Source organism: Equus asinus, chromosome 30, assembly GCF_041296235.1.
Source record: "Equus asinus isolate D_3611 breed Donkey chromosome 30, EquAss-T2T_v2, whole genome shotgun sequence".
Classification (NCBI taxonomy): domain Eukaryota; kingdom Metazoa; phylum Chordata; class Mammalia; order Perissodactyla; family Equidae; genus Equus; species Equus asinus.
The window spans coordinates 15,429,098-15,444,560 of record NC_091819.1 but is presented as its reverse complement, the minus strand read 5'-3'; the positions used below and the strand labels follow the sequence as shown (position 1 = coordinate 15,444,560).

The 15,463-nt window shown below is 37.2% G+C and overlaps 1 protein-coding gene across 2 annotated transcripts in view; it reads right to left on the bottom strand.

Annotated features, from left to right (window-relative positions):
- Nucleotides 1-15,463, bottom strand: part of SPATA17 (spermatogenesis associated 17) — a 196,294-nt gene that overhangs the window by 140,824 nt on the left and 40,007 nt on the right. For both annotated transcript variants that reach the window (XM_070501595.1, XM_014849877.3), the window contains one exon: nucleotides 15,168-15,271. In XM_070501595.1, the coding sequence (XP_070357696.1) occupies nucleotides 15,168-15,271 (104 nt within the window). The remainder of the gene's footprint in view (nucleotides 1-15,167; nucleotides 15,272-15,463) is intronic.

The following is a 15,463-nucleotide window of genomic DNA, read 5'->3' as shown; positions in this document are numbered from 1 at the left end:
TCAGGGGAGACCTTAGCCTAGGCACAGAGCAGAGCCCCTCCCAGATGCCTGACTGGCAAAATGATGAGATAATAAGTGTATTATTTTTAAGCTGCTTTGGGTGTCATTTGTTATTCAGGAAAGGCCACTAGAGTCATGATTCCAATGATTTTCAATGAAAAAAAGAATTAAAAAATGTGAAGGAAAATCCAAACAAATGCGATGTACATTTTTCTTTGAGAAGGAAAAAAACACTTTATCTCAGCAAAATTAATAACCCTAAGAGAAGCTTTTAAAATTCATTAGACTATTTAAACATGACTATTATGAAAAATGCAACTCAACATGCTAACCCGAACACAGATGTAATCATGCCACTGCTCTTCTTAAAAGGGAAATCCACTCCAATGCTCTTAGAAGAGCATCCAGACTCTTTAATATGGCCTCAAATGCCCTGGTATCATATGGTTCCTGCTACACCGCCTGCATTTATTCCTAGCCTATCCTTCCACCATCTTCCATGCACCAACTTCAGTGGAATTTCATGTGTTAATGGCCCAATTTCTGCACAACCTTCAGGGCTTAGCTTCACTGCCTCTGAGAAATGTCCCTAACCGCTAGGCTCCAACTCCTACCCTGACCCACACCAGTCATTTGTGCCGTAAATGTTCCTCTTCCGTGGTTCCTCTGCGGTACCATGTGCCATGCTTTCATCACATTTATAAAACTGCTTATGTAACAGAAAGGAAAATAAATTGTGATTTACATTAGGAAGTTAACTATATATTTCTCATTCTGAGACAGCAGAGTAAAATTATCTCCACCCCTTTCTCAAACTTCCAAACAATGAGAACGGCAATAACAAAATAAAGGGAAACTCTATCATCAGCAAAATTATGAAACACTTAAAGTAAGAGATGAAGAAGAAGAAGGGCCACCAAGAGTAGTGCAAATTCAACCAGGATTAGGGAGATGTCAAGGAGACAAGATACCTAAAGATGCAGATTTCAGACAGAGACTGCCAGGTGCAAAATTCCCAAAAGTAGGTGGCATCCCCTGAGGAATAAAACCAGCAATGCCCTCCCTGCTCAGAACGGACTGTAGAGCAAAACTTGACTGTGGCAGGTTCCCTGACCCAATACCACAGAGGGGCAGAGGACGTGGGACTAAATGAGGGAATGCACAGGTGTGCCATCTTTGCCACAGATCTCCAAGAAAGAAGAGAGTGTAGAAGCAATAAGCAGTCATATAACTGCCAATCATTGTCCACTTAAAACAAACACAAAAAGCTAAACTAGTTCACGTACCTAGAGACACATTCACATTATCATGCAGGGCTATACTCTGAGCCAACGAGGCCTCCTCCCACCGCCAGAGCTCTGCCTCGCCCTTTCCTCAACACTGTCTTTTTACAGCACCCATTCCAAGATAAAAATAGCAACAATAATAACAAGGAACTACATATAATCTATTAATAAATACAAGAACAGAGAGGGGGTAAACAATTAGGAAGTTAACCACCAACGGAGAATATACAGTTGAAAAACATGACTACATTTAACAAAAAAACCATTATCACATATCACCATGAATTAAATGAAAGCAACACAACAATCAATTACCGCTTAAAAGTATTAGAGTAGAGATGCTGCAAGGGCTTATGAAAGAAGAAATAACAGAAAGAAATGAAAAGGAATGGGTAGATCTTCACTTGGTGGACTGAACGACACAGACTATTTGCCCCCCTCCCTTCCCAACTCCAAATATATGGAACACATGGAAGAAAATAATTTTGGGGGGCCAGCCCCGTGGCTGAGTGGTTAAGTTCACACGTTCTGCTGTAGCAGCCCAGGGTTTCACTGGTTTGGATCCTGGGAGCAGACATGGCACCACTCATCAGGCCATGTTGAGGTGGCATCCCACATGCCACAACTAGAAGGACCTGCACCCAAGATATACAACTATGTACCGGAGTGATTTGGGGAAATAAAGCAGAAAAAAAAAAAAAGATTGGCAACAGTTGTTAGCTCAGGTGACAATCTTTAAAAAAATAAAAGAAAATAATTTTTGGGATATTTAGCCAAACTGAAAACCAAGAACTGATACAGCAGAAGTGTAAGCTCAACATTGGAGAGGTTAGAAGTAAAGCTGAACCAGCCTTTAAGGTTATCAGGAACAAATTGAGGCTGTTCTGTCTGGCCTGTGTCCCTGCACACAGGAAGGGAAGTTAACTAACATCCTGATGCAGGGGTGAGTCCTAAAAGGAACAAGATTCCAGCTAGGCAGCTGCCAGCAGCTCAGACGAGGTGAATAAAAAAGATTCCCACTGAGAAATTAGAAACCCAGACCATATAAGATAAATGGCCTAAAATCCCACTGCCCACATAGGCTAGGCTATCAACATCTAAAAATGTGCAACCACTACAATAAAAATCCTTGGAACAGTGAAACCCATGGGGATTGGCAAAGGAAACTGCATGGTAAGAACACTTCTGTAATTCTTGACACATCAGACTCCAACAGAGTGGCCTATATGAGTTCACAGTCAAAATTTACAAACTATAGAAGGAAAGCAACTATCACAAGACAATTAGAAGACGGCCAGAGAGAAAGAGAGTATTTTCATCCTAAAAATGAGAAACAAAAACATCTGAAAGAGTTTTTAAATCTAGTATGTTTAAAATGTTTAAAGAGAAACTAGAAAATAGAACTGTAAGACAAGGACACATGAAAAAAACAAAGGGAATGGAGTTTTTAAGAGTCTGAGAAAAATTCTAAATGTATAAACTTTGAAATTAAAAACTCAATGAATTAATTCAACAGCAGATAATAACTAACTAAAGGGAGAAATTCATGAATTAGAAAATAGATTTAAAGAAATTACTCATAGCACAAATATAAATAAAAATATAAAAAAACAAGTTATAAGACAAGAAGAAGAGAATGAAATGTTGAAATATGCATCTAATAGGAGTCTTTGAAAAAAATACAGGATTTAGAGACAAACCAATACCAGTAAAGTTTGAGATTTTTATTAAACTAAAAGGAAACGAGTCATAAAACTAAGGCAGAACACTGGATATAAAGTACTATGTAGTTTTTAAAATCTTAGATACATTGTGGCAAAAAAAAGATCAGAGAAGTAAAGAAAAAAATTTAAAGGTACTGGACAGCTTGCCTTCAAAATATAACTTTACCAACAGCATACTTTGTTTATCAGACAATTTAGGACAGAAGGCAATGAAATAATATCATCAAAGCCCTGAAAGAAAGTACTTATCATCCCAGAATTTTATAACTAGCTATATCATCATTCAATAAAGTGTATACAATAAGCTAATTTCAGATATATAACACTGACAGAGTTTAATACTGACATGCTCTAGTTGAAAGAATACCAAAGGATAACCTTCAGCAAGTAGAAAACTAAACCCACAAGGAAGTAGTGAGATTTAAAAAGTAACAGTGTAATGAAATTAGAAAAATATGTTGACAAATCTAAGCAAGTGTTGACTCAAAAATTCTAAAAATGCCACTCTGAAGCAGATTTTAAAACAAAGTAAAAACCAAAGTACTTGATTTCCATAAAAATGAAGATACAAGTGGTGGTGGGGAGATCAGATTTAATGTATTCTAAGTTTTGCTTATTATTTGAAAAGAGGAGAAATGTACATATGTTATTCAGCATGTTAAAACTCGGGAGTTAATAAAAGAAAAGAATTGGAATACATACCTTCTGAATGAGTAGAAGATGAAAAAAAGGAATAAAGAAAACTAGACCTAGTAACAAAAAGGAAAAAGACAGAGTAAGGGAAAGCAAGGTAATTTTTAATTATGATAAAAATAATTAGCCCAGATATACAAGTAATCATAGGAAATGTAAAGAAATAAACGTAATCTATTAGAGACAGAAATATCTAGCAGCCTGACCCTGCTTACAAGAGATAAGTTAAAGTAAAATGATTAGCATTAACTGTAGTAAGGGAAAACACTGAAAAATAAACATGAGTGATGAACTATATCATATAAATTTGCTAAGTACAAGCAATGACTATAAGGTAGCAGTTAAATAAACAAGATGTATATGCATCAATGTGAATAGATTTTTAAAGCAGTGGTAAGTAAAAACAGGTTTAACTGTAGAACACTTACACACCGTAAGACAGCATTTACGTAAAATTTGAAGCACACAAAACATTACTACATGTTATTTTTGAATACATAGTAGTAAACACAGAAAAACATTAGTTGAATACTTATATACCAAACTTGGATAATGATTGCCTCTAAGTATTTGCAATATTAATTTCTACACTTTTCTGTATTATTTATAATTTCCAAAAAGAAAAGAATAGGATGAGTTGATAGAACTAAGGTAATAATTCAAATATATGTATATAACCATAGCAAACAGACTGTAAAGATACCTTACAAAAGATACTACTTTAAACATAAAGACTGTTTGAAGAATCTAGGAAAAATGACCGTGTTACCTCTAAAAAGAGAAAAGAAAAATGTGACAAGGTTCAGACTTCTCCACTGCAACATCAAATACTAAATAACATTAGAAAAAGGCTTACAAAATTATCAGGAAATTATCATTCAAGAATAAATGCTTTCAAGTACAAGAATTTGAGAAATATTAATTCCTATATTCTTATGTTAGAAAATTTACTGAGAAGAAACTTGAGTCAAACCAGATATAAATGGAGAAAGGACAGCAAAAGGAATTCTGAGCAATTAAATATATGATTAAGGCTAAAATAACTGGAAATTATGATTAGTCATGCACTGCACAGATGTTTCAGTAAACAACAGAGTGCAGATATGATGGAGGTCCCACAAACTTAGTACCATATAGCCTAGGTGAGTAGTAGGCTATACCATCCATGTTTGCGTAAGTATACTCTGTGATGCTCACACAATGATGAAATCACCTAAGAACGCATTTCTCAGAACGTATTCCCATCATTAAGCAACACAGGGCTGTACAGGAACGAGTCAGGCGAGATGCAAAGTCGTTTACATTTATGATCTCCTATTCTACAGCAAATAGAAAAGACCTTATTAAGAGGATGAAAAGACAAGTTACAGATTGGGAGAAAATATTTTTGAGCCACACATCAACAAAACACTAGTATATAAAGAACTCTCAAAACTTAACAGTAAAAAATATAAATAATCCAGGGCTGGCCCCATGGCTGAGAGGTTAAATTCCCGTGCTCCGTTTCTGCGGCCCAGGGTTTCACGGTTTGGATCCTGGGCATGGACATGGTACCGCTCGTCAGGCCATGCTGAGGTGGCGTCCCACATAGCACAACTAGAGGCACAACTAGAATATACACAACTATGTATGGGGGGCTTTGGGGAGAAGATAAAGAAAAAAAAAAGATTGGCGACAGATGTTAGCTCAGGTGCCAATCTTTAAAAATATGTATATATTAATAATCAAATTAGAAAATGGGCAAAACACATGAACAGACATTTCTCAAGAGAGCATATATTTAGTAAAGCAGGATTACAAGGAACTTTCTCAAGCTGAGAAAATATCTAGTAAAAATATTCAGGAGTTATTGTCCTTTTTGGTAAAATATCAGAAGCATGCTCTTTAAAACCAAGACCACTGTGGCACTACCAATGTTTCTAGTCAACACTGTATCTATGTCCTAATCTATGTAATAAGACGAAAAAAAGGAATAAATGTATAAGGTTGAAGTAAAACAAACAAAACCATAATTATTTCAAAGGGTATTTATATAGAAATTTATAATAATAAATATCAATAAATTAATTTATTATTATATTATTAATTATTAATAAAATATTAATAATAATTTATAATAATAAGGGATAATTTATATAGAAACCACCACAAATCAACAGACTAATTACTAAAATCAATAAGATTTTAACAGAGTGGCTGGATGTAATATTAATATATAAAACCAATTGTGGAGGCTGAGTGGTTAAGTTCGAGTGCTTCAGTGGCTTGGGGTTCGCCCGTTCGGATCCTGGGCACGGAACCACACAGCATTCATCAAGCTATGCTGTGGCGGCGTCCCACATAGAAGAACTAGAATGACTCACAACTAGGATATACAACTACATACTGGGACTTCAGGGAGTAAAACAAGATTGTATTTCTATATACCAGTTACCGTCAAAAAATGCAAATTCAAGGGGCTGGCCCAGTGGCGCAGCAGTAAAGTTTGCACATTCTGATTCGCCGGCCTGGGGTTTGCCGGTTCAGATCCTGGGTGTGGACCTTTGCACCACTTGTCAAGCCATGCTGTGGCAGGTGTCCCACATATAAAGTAGAGGAAGATGGGTACAGATGTTAGCTCAGGGCCAGTTTTCCTCAGCAAAACAAAAAAGAGGAGGATTGGCAGCAGATGTTAGCTCAGGGCTAATGTTCTTCAAAAAAAAAAAAAGCAAATTCAAAAAGACATCATTTACAAAGAAACAACAAGGTTCCTAAAAATAAATTTAATATATGATAAAAAAAAGTTTTAAAACTTTACTCAAAGACATTAAAGACCTTAAACAAAGTCTGAATAAATGAGAGAGATGTTTACTCACAAACTCACTAGGGTACAGATGTTCTTTCTCCCTAGATTGACCTATATATTCATTTAAACTACAATTAAATCCCTTACAGAAGTTTTTGAAGATCTTGACAAGCTGATACTATAATATTTCTATGAGACAACGAAGACCCAAGGACAATCCAGATACACATGAAGATATTCACCGCAGTTCTATCTTTGTGATAGCAAAAGAAATAATTTTATTATTCATCACTAGAGAACTGGCTGGATAAATTATGGTTTATCCATATAACAAAATGCTAGGCAGTCATTAAAAGAATAGAATGAAGGGGGCTGGCCCCGTGGCCAAGTGGTTAAGTTCGCGTGCTCCGCTGCAGGCGGCCCAGTGTTTCGTTGGTTCGAATCCTGGGCACGGACATGGCACTGCTCATCAAACCACGCTGAGGCAGCGTCCCACATGCCACAACTAGAAGGACCCACAACGAAGAACATACAACTATGTACTGGGGGGCTTTGGGGAAAAAAAGGAAAAAAAAAATCCTTAAAAAAAAAAAAAAGAATAGAATGAAGGGGGCCACCCTGGTGGCACAGTGGTTACGTTTGCACGCTCCGCTTTGGCAGCCCAGAGTTCACGGGTTCAGATCCTTGGCATGGACCTACACACCACTCATCCAGCCATGCAGTGGTGGCATCCCACATACAAAATAGAGAAAGATTGGCACAGATGTTAACTCAGTGCCAGTCTTCCTCACAAAAAAAAAAGAAGGAGGAGGAGGAGGAGGATCAAGTACTCATACGGAACAATATTCAAGCTATTATTTACAAGTGAGAAAATCAAGTTAGAGAACAGTATGTATAATTGTATTTTCTAAAAATGAGGGACACATATGCTCCTGTGTAATAGAGTATCTCTAGAACTATACATATTAAATTGGCTGGAATATTTACTGCAGATGAAGGAAACTAGAAGACCAAATGACAGGGGTGGAAGGAAACTGAGTTTTGTATGTATTGGGCATCGTGTGTGTGTGTGTGTGTGTGTGCGCGCACACGCTTAAACATACTACATTTGCTTCCACGTTCTAAGCGATTGGTATCACCCATCACTGGAATATAGTATTCTTTTGTTTAAGAAAACACTTTAAGGACCTTTTTAGTCAAGAAAAACAAAAAGAATAAGGATAAAAGACATGACATAAGAACATAATAGAGAACTTTAATCAGAGCAGTTTGAGAGAATTGGGATCCTGGGGATAAAGTGAGACCCTGAAACCAGCAGAAGAATGTAAGAGAAAAAAAGAGGGAAGAACAGGAAAAGGAGTGAGAGAAAAAGAAAGCAATAAAGAGATATTGTGAAAATAGTAATAAGCAGCGGCTCATGGAGCAAACACAACCCAAAACCCTCCCAGTGGTGGAGAACATATTGCATTGTTAGAAGCTGCCTAGGTTATACTATGCTTTAGGCTGCCACCACCATCTTCCCCCCACCTACCCATTCCCTCAAACCTTCAGGGAAACATTGTAGCGCCCAATAGCGCTCTCCTGGCAGGACTGGAGATACAGGGGAGTTGATCAGCATCAGAAATGGGGAGGAGGAAGCAGTGAAAGAGGCAGAAAGTGAGTGAAAAACAGAATGGAACTGAGTACTTAATAGAAACATGTCATGGGAAAAAGAAATAACCAAGACAAGCTACTTAAGAACTAGAAGATATCAAAAGGGGAGGTGCACTGGATTTCAATTTGAAGGATTAAGCTGTATTTATCTAGAATTTTAGAAGATAGAGTAATCGCAGATAGAGATTTTTAGGACACTGTGTTACACTTGCCTGTAATACTTTTAAGAATTTAGCATACTTTCTGGCACATAAAAAACATTATAATTGTTATTTGCTTTTGCTGTAATTTTTTGTTATTGTTGTTGCTTTTGCTGAGGAAGAGTAGCCCTGAGCTAACATCTGTTGCCAATCTTCCTCTTTTTCTTTTTTTACTTGAGGAAGAGTAGCCCTGAGGTAACATCTGTGCCAGTCTTCCTCCACTTTATTTGTGGGTCGCTGCCACAGCACAGCTGACAAGGGGTATAGGTCCGTGCCCGGGATCTGAACCCAGGAACCCAGGCTGCCGAAGCAGAATGTGCTGAACTTAACCACTACGCCACAGGGCCAGCCACTTACTGTTGTTATTTTTATGATTTCTCCCCACTAATCTGCAAACTTCATGAAGGCTAGCCTGAGTCTGTCACGTTCATCCTTGTATCCTCAACATCTAACCTAGTGCCTTGGCCCATAGTAGTTGTTAAATAAATATTTGTCGAATTGAAGAAAATCACCAATTATCAAGGCAGGGAAAAAATATAGTCAAAATTATAGTTGCCTGACAAAGTGAAAAGTGAAATGGAGTTTCACTCTATCTGTCCTTCACTCCTTCATTCAGTGAGCGCTATTACCTTCGACCTACCCTATGTCAGTGACGTGCTAGGCACTAAGGTTTCAGAGATGATTGAAACAGGCTGTCCACCCCCTGCCCCCAGTGACCTCACACATAAAGGAAAGGCAAACATGTAAGTCATTATAATACCACAGGGTAGATGGTATAATGAAGCTTTGCATGAGAGAGTTAGGGCACTCAGACATAAGAGTGTCTGAAGCCCATCAATGTTGGTCGGAAGACAACACTTAGGCAGCGATATAAAGGATGGTTAGGGGTTTATATGGCAGATGAGGGGTTGAGAGAACGGCATGAGCAGAGGCTGGAGTGCTAAGGAAACAGGATGCCTTTCAAAATCGACAAGACATTGAATATGGGTGGACCCAAGGAAATGAGACTGGATGGCTTACACAACGTGTTAAAGAACAGGGAGACTGCAAAGGATTTGAAGCCAAGAAAAATAATTTGAGCGATACCTCTCTCAACACTGTTTTGAAAAATGGCAAAACCAGAAGAAAAGAGAAGTGTTAGAATGCTCTCTCTCAAGAGTCCAGGGAGGAGATGATGTAAGTCTGTATATAAAGCGTGGGTGATTTGGTGGCAGGCTGAGCAATTGAAGTGGCAAACAGAGGGAGAGGTAGGATATCTGATTTAAAGTGTGAGATCAGGGGCTGGCCCAGTGGCATAGTGGTTACGTTTGTGCGCTCTGTTTGGTGGCCTGGGGTCCGTGGGCCCAGATCCTGGGTGCAGACCTACACACCGCTCATCAAGCCATGCTGTGGCGGTGTCCCACATACAAAATAGAGGAAGACTGGCATGGAAGTTAGCTCAGCAACAATCTTCCTCAAGCAAAAAAAGAGGAAGATTGGCAATAGATATTCGCTCAAGGCCACTCTTCCTCACACACGCAAAAAAAAATGAGTAGATCAGTTCAACTCACTTTTGAAACTCAGGAGCAGAAAGAGGTGATGAGTTAAACACATATAAAGCTGAAAAAAGTTACATAAACAAACAAATCATAAATTACATATAAAAGGAAACATAAAAATCAGACACAGAAAGCAAAGGGAGAGACACTGGAACAGTTAAGATGATAAAGGTAAACATTTGGTTGCTCAATTAAAATGCAAAAACTTAGCTTGGATGGAAAAGCAAAATCCATTTATTTTCCTTTAGAGAACACCTAAAAATAATAATATATATATATGGTGAAAATCTCAATAAATTTCCTAAAGTAATACTTGCACTGAACATATTTTCTAACTGTAACACAATAAACCCAGAAATAAATTTGCTTAATGTTTACCATAAGAAAAAGCCCAAGCACTGGAAATTGAAAAACAAATTTAAAGAGGGAATAAAAAATGCAAATTGAAAATGAAAATACTACATATCAAAATGTATGAAATGTGGACAATACTACACATAGAAACAAGACATAGTCTAAATGCTTTAATTACTAAAAAGCAACCAGCAGAGTAATAAACATACCAGGCAAGAACTAAAAGAAATTCCATGTTAAGTAACAGTTAGAAAATAATGAAATGTTTAGAAAATAGAAAAAAATTGGAACATCTACAGCTTTGACAATAAGGAATTCATTTTTTTAAAAAAGCTATTACAAACAATGGTATTGGTATATTTTTTGCCCTGAAAATATTCACAATATTTTGTTAATTGAAAGACAACAGGTTAACAATAGTCAATGTATTTTCATTTTTTATAAAGTACATATGGGTAAGCATAGAAATAAAATAATAAAGTAACATTTATTAAGTGCACATGATGTACCAAGCACTGTTTAGGTGTTTCATATACATTGATTGATTCATACTCATAAGAAATCTATGTAGTAATTCTAGGATTCATATACATTGATTGATTCATACTCATAAGAAATCTATGTAGTAATTCTAGGAATTTGCCCAAGGTCATAAGTTATCAAGGGGCAGAGGTCTGGAAGAAGGCACATCAAAATGTTAATAGTATTTGCTTCTGACTGATAGGATTAGAGATGACTTTATTTTGTTTTAAATGACCTGTGTTTTCAGTTTCTCTACAATGGATATGTATTACTGCAATAGATAGGTAGTACGTGAAATAAAGGGTTTTTAAAAAATGGAAACAAGATATTTAGTTAGGAAACCAAAAAATGAGTAAAACGACAAAAATCTGCGAGAAGAGTCTTTGAAAAACAGTGATAAAATGTCTGACCATTTCAAGGACAAAAGACAAAAATTTAAAGAAGCAAAATTAGAAATGAGAAATGGAATGGGCAACAGCTAAGATATTTTAACTAAAATATCTATAAATAACATCACGATATATTTTAAAACATCAGTGAACTAAATAATTACCTGGAAATAAATAAAACAGACTCCAATAGATTTATAAAAATCTGAATAGAGCCTTGCAAATGTTAAAGATTTACCTTCTCCGAACGGCTTAAGGCCCAGATAGTTTCATAAACTATTTCTTTTAAACCTTTAAAAACAGTAATCCTCAGGCCTATTCATATTCAATCTATTCAATATATCTAACAAATACAGCAAAAACCTGATATCAAAACCCGAAAATTGCAACACAAGAGAGAAAATTATAACTAATCATGCTTACAAAATTGACTATAAGCATTCTATATAAAATACTAATACAACTGTGGATATCGTGACTTATAATAAGAAATATATATTTGGTCCTCATCCCTGTTTCTTGGCACACAGCTCCCAAAACTCTTGGAATTTCCTAAAGTGATAAGGGTCTTTCGCATGCTAATGAGATGACTGGTGGCTAGGGGTTCCCTCAGGATGGGGCTAGTGACCAGGGCAACCAATCAGCTCAGGTTAGAACTTTCAGCTCCACCCTCTCAACTTCTGGGGAGGGGAGGGGGCTGGAGGTTGAGTTATCACTAATAATCAATGATTTAATCAATCATACCTATGTAAGAAAGCCTCCATAAAAATCCCTGAACTGCAGACTTCAGAAAGCTTCTAGGTTGCCGAACATACGGAAGTGCTGGCAGGACGGTACGCCCCTCCATGAGGGCACGGAAGCTCCAGGTCCCTTCAGCCCCATCTTTAGCCATATGCATCTCTTCCTTCTGGCTGTTCCTGAGTTGTATTGTTTCATAATAAATGGGCAATCCAGTAAATAAACTGTTTTCCTGAGTTCTTGAGCTGTTCTAGCTAATGACAGAACCTAAGCAGGAGGTCCTGGGAATCTTCTGTTTGTAGGCAAGTTGGACAGAAGTGGTGGGTAACCTGGGGCCCCACACTTACAAATGGTGTCTGAAGCTGAGGTCGGGAAGAGGCTGTTTTGTGAAACTGAACCCTTAACCTGTAGAATCTGATGGTAGATAGGAGATAGATCTCCAGGTAGATAGTGTCAGAATTGAGTTTAATTGTAGGACATTCAGCTGGTGTCTAAGAATGACTTGGTAGGAAAACCCACATATTTGTTGACCAGAAGTACTGAGAGTAGAGTGTTGAGTACACAGAAAACAGAGGAGTGATCTTCCTTTTCAACACGGTAATCCCCATGTCATATACTCTACTCAATTCATCTAATAAATATAGCAAAAACCTGATAAATAAGACCTATAAACTGCAAGACAAGAAAAAAATCATAACTAACCAAGCATACAAAAGTGGATATAAGTATCCTACATAGAATATTGATATAATTTAGTAGTAAATCAAAAGAATAGGGGGCCAGCCCATGGCTGAGTGGTTAAAATTCTGTGTGCTCTGCTTCAGTGGCTTGGGTTCACGGGTTCGGATCCTGGGCACGGACCTGCTCCACTCATCAGCCATGCTGTGGAGGGATCCCACATACAAAGCAGAGGAAGGTTAGCACAGATGTTAGCTCAGAGTTAATCTCCCTCAAGCAAAAAAAAAAAAAGGGGGACGATTAACAATGGATGTTAGCTCAGGGCAAATCATCCTTCTCTCCAAAAAACAAAACAAAAAAAGAATAATTAACAATGGCTCAGTTAGATATACTCACAGCACACAATGATGGTTTAATATTAGTATATCCATTAGAAATACATTCTCTAATATGTCAATAGGTCAAAAAGGAAAAACATCATATACAATTATTTTAATAGATGATGGAAAAGTTATTTGTTACATTCAACTTCCATTCTGGCTTAAAAACTCTAAGAGAGGTAGACATATAATAATAAGTCTGTAATATGATAAAGAATACCAAGCTAAATAAAATTGTCAGCACTGCTACACCAGACTCTCTAGTGACTAGATATATTCCCTGTAAATCAGGAAAAAAACAAGGATTAATGAAGATGCCTGTTGAACAGAAGGTACAGGCCGTTCCAAACCACCCATCCACATGTTTGTCTCTTTGAGGTCCTTCTCCTCTTCAGGGATGGGACCAAGTGAAGTGAGGGAGGTCTCTAAACTGTTGAATTTAAGGAGACACTCTTGGGGGTTTGGAATTGAAGGGTTGGCCCTTGCATGACCCTGACTGTGAGCAACTCCTTAAAGTGGGTGCTGTCAGAGCCTCACTTGCCTCAACTAGTCCCAGCCCTGCTCAAATTCCCTCTCCTGCATACTTTACTAGCTCTCTCTTCCTGAAAGCTCAGGTCTGCCATTTGCAGCCAGCCAGCCCATCTCCAGAACTGCAGATTTCTTAGGAAGAAATTATACAGCAGTCAACTACGAGCCACGTTTCTGAGTTTTCCAACTTCTCTCATTGACTAAATCCTATTACAGCCTCCCCAAACCTTTAGTCCTGTTCCCAAAGAAATCAACTTCATGAATTTGCTAGAGTTAATCTCCGAAGAGCAGATTCTTTTATATCTACAACATATGTGAGAAATTTAAAAGTTGGGAAATTAGTTTTGGTTTTTTTCTTTTTTTGAGGAAGATTAGCCCTGAGTTAACATCTGCCACCAACCCTCCTCTTTCTGCTCAGGAAGACTGGCCCTGAGCTCACATCCGTGCTCGTCTTCCTCTACTTTATATGTGGAACGCCTACCACAGCATGGTTTGACAAGTGGTACCATGTCCACACCTGGGATCCGAACCAGCGAGCACCGGGCCCCCGAAGCAGAACATGCAAACCTAACTGCTATACCATGGGAAATTAGTTTTCAAATCTTTTTTTTTTTTTTTTGAGGGAAATTAGCCCTGAGCTAACATCTGCCACCCATCCTCCTCCTTTTGCTGAGGAAGACTGGCCCTGAGCTAACATCCATGCCCATCTCCCTCTACTTTATATGTGGGATGCCTGCCACAGCGTGGCTTGACAAGCAGTACATAGGTCCACACCCGGGATCCGAACTGTTGAACCCCAGGCCGCTGAAGCAGAACATGCGAGCTTAACCGCTGCGCCACGGGGCTGGCCCCAGGGAAATTAGTTTTTAGATATTTCTTACAATATATATAAGGTTAGGGTCCCAGACAAAATATTTTAACAACTTATTGCCAATTATTCTCTCTAGCTGAAAGAATTTTAAGAGTAAAATAAGATAATGTATGTGGAAAAAAATTTGAAAGTAAAACTACTACATAAATGTTGACTATTATTAGTTACTATTCCCTTTTTATCTAAATGTATCTTAGGCATATGGTCATATATTATTAGAATGCAGCATATTACAAGAGCAAAAAACTAACTATTTTTGACGTAATATTAAAACTTAATAAATAGCGCTTTGGTAAAGCTGACTGAAGAGTGTTACAATAACTTTACTTTGTATAAATCTATAGACGACATCATCCTAATGGCCTAAATCCAGGTGCTTTCTTTCCACATGTTGAAAGAAATAAAAACCGACAGTAAAGTAGTCTATTTGAATATCCTCCATGATATTTTCTTCTTTGAGAGGCAAGTGCTTGCTATTGAACATGTTTCTCAAGATACATCAGAGGCTTACCAGAGTTAAGGTGCATCTAAGGGATCATTTTACAGAAACATCCATCCCAAAAGGTGATAATTTTATTGAAACCAAACTATTTCACGTAGGAACAAGATAGGCCTACTACTCACATAAATAATCTAATTAAGAGTCAAGAGTACAAGATATTTAAAAATATAACAATAAATTTTTAACAGAATAATTTATCTCTACCTTATCAATAAATGTCAGCCTAAAATAGTTTTAGAAAGTATTCCCTAATAAGCTAACGATCAACATTTATTGAGTATCCTTTCTGGAATTTTCACTAGTAGACTAATGATTATACCACTCACCTAATCGCATCATTGGTCTCTGTAACAGCTCTCAGGTACTCCTTCAAATAAAAATAATCAAAGCAGTATTTCCGAATCTTATAGCCTCGCCATCGCCTCTGAATCTATTGAAGTAAAAGAAAAAGATAAAATATGCCAGAGAACATTTTTTTAGTGAAAATATTAATAATTCTTCAAAATCAAGGTCATGATGGATGATAACTCATATCAAACAAAGTGTTAGGCTTTTCCACTAATATAACTGTTTATATAGTTGCAAATGTAAGTTTTACCCACAGATTTATCATAAAATATTA